Source organism: Monopterus albus, unplaced genomic scaffold (genome assembly GCF_001952655.1).
Source record: "Monopterus albus unplaced genomic scaffold, M_albus_1.0 scaffold214.1, whole genome shotgun sequence".
In the NCBI taxonomy this organism is placed as follows: Eukaryota; Metazoa; Chordata; class Actinopteri; order Synbranchiformes; family Synbranchidae; genus Monopterus; species Monopterus albus.
This window is the reverse complement of record NW_018128094.1, coordinates 1955253-1961202: the sequence shown is the minus strand read 5'-3', so window position 1 is coordinate 1961202 and position 5950 is coordinate 1955253. Positions and strand designations below refer to the sequence as shown.

Here is a 5950-nt window from a genome sequence, read left to right as displayed (position 1 = left end):
GTCCACCTCCACCTGAAGGACAAAGGACATTCTTTTGAGGACAGTGAAGTCCAGATCCTCTCCAGAGAACATCACTGGTTTGAGAGAGGAGTCAAGGAAGCTATTTTTGTAAAAAATAGAACACCCCTCACTAAATAGGGGTGGTGGACTAAGACACAACTTGTTTTCCATCTACCTGCTTTGAGATCTCTGCCCAAACATGCCCACCAGGACAATAGGCTGACAGGGGAGGATCCAAAGACAGGTAACGACTCTCACCGATACTTGGCTGTAACGACTCAGTCGTTAAGGGACATTGTTGGCCTTCAAAGGACTGAAAATATCTCTGGCTCAACACCAGTCAGTCAGAACTGACGAAGCCTCTTGGATGAGAGGTGAAACGTCTTCGATCTAGAAATCTATGTCCAGTTGATTTTTTTCTAAGTTTTTTTCAGCAAAATAAAAGCAGGAGACCAGAAGCAGTGGGACAGAATCATGACAGCCAGTCATCTGTATCAACATCATCTGTCCATAAAACGCTGTGATTATGTGTGCAGTGCAAAAAATAAGTTAGGGTGTAGTTACTCTTTAAGATGTACTGTTATCAAAACCACACATTTCTAATGAATAGTTTCAGGTATGAACAGAACAAAACTAAAACGTGTACAGAGATGAAACAGAATGTTCTGAGGTTTCTTGTGCTTACCAGAGCTTGGGTTGAGGCTTGGTCAACAGCTGCGACGGACAGTGAGATACCAGACTCTATGTCATCTAAAGCTAGCTCTATGTTTTCCTAGACACAGGAAGGGGAAAGGGTTATAGTTAGTAATCTGCAGAAGATTTACAAGCAGAATATGGAATATTCAATACAGTAAATCACATGTGTAGCTATCTTGTATGAAATAAGCCATTACTAGACTTTAGATTTTATTTTTGTCAGCTAGTATGCAATTACAATAGAAAGGTAGCCCTAGCCTCCGGAATGTTTGTCGTTTTCTTCTCATCACTTTGATGTGCCAAGCAGCAATTTGCTCAATACTTCCCCCTTCAATGGAAGGGAAATTATAAATAAGAGAAAGTGTTAGCAGTACAACCTGGCATGCATCAAACTTTCAGTAACAACATGCGTTGTAGCTAACTGAGAGATGCTCAAACTTATTGGTAAACCAGGCTATAACCATGTCTCAGTAGAAAAAAAAAATGCCTATAAGAGCAGTGATTCAACAGAAATCTACAAGTGTGCTGTTTGTTTCATTATTCCAACAAATCCATATGGCTTCCCGACATTATATAGTCTATCGCCAATTCAGACTTGAAATCTAAAGAGCCCATGCCACGCTTTTCCGTGTTTTCTGACTTATCTACAATGTTAAAATTGTGAATTTGAGGTGGACGTATGTTCTAGTACTTCTATACAGAAGCAGCTCGGTTTATACAAGTCTTGCAAACTATCACTCACAAGACTTTTTTCTGCCCGAAGGCCCCCCTCCAGAACTGCAGGATGATTACATCTTCTACATCATCGGACTTCGCTGCTGCCTTTTTGGCCTTGGGTCTTTACTCCCCTGGAATACAGCAGGTCCCGTCATCTCCAGAGACCATCCTATCTGAGTTCAACTCCACCTGTGTCCGGATTATGGATGCTATTACTCCAGCCAGGAGGAAAAGACCTAGAAGCAACTCTCAGCCCTGGCTTAATGATGCTACTCGTGCCCATCAGAGACATTGTAGACAGGCAGAACGTAGATGGAGGAAGGGCGGTCTGCAAGTCTCACTAGGCATTTTGAGAGACACTCGTCTGGCATATCAGAGAGCGGTGAATGCAGCTAAGTCTCAATATCTATCCGACATCATCTCTGAGAATAGTCATCAGCCTAGAGTACTGTTTAAGACCGTTAATGCAGTTATTAAGCCCTCTAGTGCTGTATTTGAGACCTCAAATACTGTTTGCAATGAGTTTTTAATGCATTTCAATGAAAAGACCAGGTCCATCAGGCAGAGTGTCCCGCATCCTTCCTCCTATATCCTATCTGTCTCCCACCCCTCCCATACTTTCACTTCGTTTTCACAGATATCCATTGTGCAACTTAAGAAATGTATGCGTCAGCTGAAATCTGCAGCTTCCCCTCTGGATCCCCTTCCTGGAAAGATTTTTAAAGAGTCGATTGACACCATTGGCCCTTGGTTGGTCATTTTTATTAACTCCTGCTTGAGCTCGGGACTACTCCCTCAGACTCTGAAGCATGCGATAATTAGACCATTGCTCAAAAAGCCCAACCTTGACTCAACTGTGTTAGGAAATTTTCGCCCGATATCTCTTCTCCCTTTTCTTTCTAAAGTTATGGAGAAGCTCGTGTCTGCCCAGCTCCAAGCCCACTTAGATTGGCTAGAAATGGTCGACAAATTTCAATCCGGATTCAGATCTAAACATAGCACTGAATCCGCGTTAATCAAAGTGCATAATGATATCGCACTGGCTTTGGATGCGGGACGCCCTGTCGTTCTAGCTCTCCTCGACCTGTCAGCCGCCTTTGACACGGTAGACCACTCTATTTTACTTTTGAAGTTAAAGCACCTCTTTGGCCTGGGAGGTAAGGTCTTAAACTGGTTTGAATCGTACCTTACAAACAGAACTTAAATGGTCATGATTGGTGACCAGTCCTCCAGCACTGCTCCTTTGATCTCAGGTGTTCCACAAGGTTTCATTCTTGCTCCTTTGTTATTCTCGTTATATATATATATGTCACCTCTTGCGTCTATTATATCCAGTCATAATGTTTCTTTTCATTTTTATGCTGATGACATCCAAATTTATATGCCTTTGGTACCCCCGAATCAGGCTTGCTTGCTGCATTGCAGAACTGTATATGCGATGTTAAAATCTGGCTGGATCAAAATCTCCTTTACTTAAACGAAGATAAAAATGAATATATTGTCATTAGTCCCCACCCAGCTGTGACCATGTCAGATCTAGGCACCTGTGCGCCCCCCATGCTCTAATACGGTGAGGAATTTGGGAGTTATATTTGATACAAATTTTAACTTTGATAGCCAGATTAAGTCTGTGGTAAAAACGAGCTTTTACCAGTTAAGATTGTTAGCGAAGGTAAAATCATTTCTCTCTCGCACTGACCTAGAGAAAGCCCTTCACGCCTTCATGACGTCCCGGATTGATTATTGTAATGCCCTCTATGCCAGTCTGTCCCAGTCATCGTTGTCTAGGCTGCAGTTAGTGCAAAATGCAGCTTCCCGTTTGCTTACAGACACTCGTTGGCTCATATTACCCCAATCTTAGCGTCCCTCCATTGGCTACCTGTGAAATGGAGAGTGCAATTTAAGATCGTGCTCTATGTTTTTAAAGCTTTGCACGGCCTTGCCCCTGCATATCTATCAGACCGTTTATCCAGATATTTTCCTCGGAGATCCCTACGGTCGTCAGGTCACCTTGCCCTTGTTGTCCCTCCTTCTCATTATAAGAAATGGGGAGGTCGGGCCTTTGCCGTGTACGGCTCGGTACTGTGGAACGCTCTGCCCTTGGATTTATGGTCTATAAATGAACTGGCTCCGTTTAAGTCAGCTCTGAAAACATATCTTTTTAAACAAGCTTTTCATGCTTAACCTGTTTTATGAGTTTTCTAGGCTTTTATTTCCTAGTTCTTCTGAGTGGTGTCAGACTGGACAGGAATTACGCTATAGATCAATGAATGTATGTGCCTGTCATATGTTTACTTAGTTGATTCTGATTTTCTTTGATTATATAGGCTCTAATTGCCTGATGTGGCACTTAGTGCTCTCTGAGTTGGTAAGTGCTTTATAAATAAACTTTATTATTATTATTTTTCTAACAATATAAAGTATTACGTGATAGTTAAAGGATTTCCTTGAATCTCCAGGCAGTTGCGCATTCATGTGAGCTTGCCGGACATCCAAAGGTGCCATTTTAAAAGTGAAATTTTTCAACTGCACAGTTTTATGGCTATACTTTATCTCCTGCTGCCTGCATTGTGACCAGATCATGTGGAGAAAAATACAGGGCCTAACGTAACTGCATGTCTGGGAATGTTCCTCTAAATGGTTTTACCTGACCGGGCCTAACCTATGATCAGTTGGCCAGTGAAGCACACCAGGGCAGTGATTGATCAGCCCGTCAATGCTGGATTCCCCTGGAGCATGTGATGTGATTGATGCGGGTAATCAAGAGGATTAACGATCTATGATGCCATGCTACCTGTTGGAATTAATTTCACTACTTTGGGATTGTATATGGTCATGTGGGGGAAGATGCAGTGACCACTGGTTGGATTTACCGATCTTGGAGCTACTTGAAAGGGAGTGATGTTTCCACTACTTAGTGGGACTTAACAGTAAGTTTAAAATAAACACATTGCATGTCTATTATTGCACTGTTTCTGTAACGTTAGAGAATTGTTGTAAGGCTGGAGAAGTTATCTCTGCATTATGCTAGTTAAAATATGGGGTTTCTCAACTACCCACTTTGATTACAATGTTACACATCTCTTTCCATTGGTACATATACTGTTGTTTACGTATCTATGGAGGAGAAATTCTAATTAATTAATACTGTTGTGGTTCGTTGTGCTATCCACTTTCGACACAACACCGGCAGCAGGAGGTGTGCGCATTCATGAACTATCCTCTTGTTTTTAGGAAGAGGCTCTTTGGTTTTAGCATTCTGAAATTGATTATCCTCCATTATCCTTATCCCAATCTAGAGATACCCAAGATTTAACCTTACAAATATAGCTGGAATGTCATGGGCTCTTTAAATCTTGCATCATATGCAGATGTCTTTTATTGACTTTTAAATGCTCAGAAACATCTTCCTATCACTCTTTTGTATTTCAGTAATGATGTTAATGTAATCAAAATCATCACTAAAATTCAGGCCAGTTGATTTTCTGATAGTACACGAGAAGCTTGAGAAATACCAAGGGCTGAAAGAAGAGCTAGAAAAGATGTGGAAGGTGAAGGCACAAGTGGTCCCCGTGGGAATAGGAACATTGGGGGCTATGACCCCCAAACTGGGAGAGTGGCTCCAACAGATCCCAGGAACAACATCTGAGATCTCTGTCCAGAAGAGTGCAGTCCTAGGAACAGCTAAGATACTGCACAGGACCCTCAAGCTCCCAGGCCTCTGGTAGAGGACCCGAGCTTGAAGGAAGGAATACAAGACCGCCCTAAAGTGGAGGGTGGGTGGGGAATTTTTTTTTTTAATATATATGTATATGAAGACAAAGAAAAAGAATGAATAGTCGCACTGAAAAGCTGACTCCAGTCAACTGGCAAAATCCTTAATTGGGTACAGCCCTAGGATGGAGAACTGTCAAACAGTACCAAAGTTGGATTGATCTTCTTGGGTTCTGTAATTTCTGAACATGTGAATATGCCTGAATTTGGTTTTGTAAATGTTAAGATCATGATGCTTCACTCTTTGTGTAAACATAATCTGTACATATAAAGTTTTTCGCAGTTAACTTTAGCGGCACTTTTCCAATCAGATGAGTGGAGATAATTGAGGTTTCAGCTTCCTCCCAAAACAATGAAGGTGAATGGAGTCCAAGACCTTGATGTGAAATAGTTTCCCCTTGCAATAGTAATAGTCCCAAAGGAAATTGTTCAACACTTGTGTTTTGCAGATTATTCAGTGTCTAAATGTAAACTTTCATTGCTGTGGAATTTCTTTGGCATAGCAGTACATGCCACTAGAGTTGAGCCAGTAAATAAAGAAATGTCATTTTGTTATCATTTGAATAAAACCATGTAAAAATATATTTTAATGATATTTTCTGTCAATGCTAATGTGCTATTTGTCTATGTTTTGTCCATGCAATTGCTTAGTGTGCTCTGTAATGCCAGTGGCACCTCCTTATATCTCTCCAGCTCCTGGATGAAAGTGCATTCATGAAACAGGGTCTGCAGCCTCTCTTGGGTGTAATTGTGGCAGAGCTCC

The 5950-nt window shown here is 41.5% G+C and overlaps 1 protein-coding gene across 1 annotated transcript in view; it reads right to left on the bottom strand.

Moving 5' to 3' along the window:
• The window catches only part of LOC109971040 (unconventional myosin-XVIIIa-like), a 233547-nt gene that overhangs the window by 148344 nt on the left and 79253 nt on the right, over window positions 1–5950 (bottom strand). Inside the window, 2 exon segments of the mRNA XM_020619059.1 lie at window positions 686–772; window positions 5863–5950. The exon segment at window positions 5863–5950 is cut by the window's right edge and continues 15 nt beyond it. Of these exon segments, the coding sequence (XP_020474715.1) occupies window positions 686–772; window positions 5863–5950 (175 nt within the window).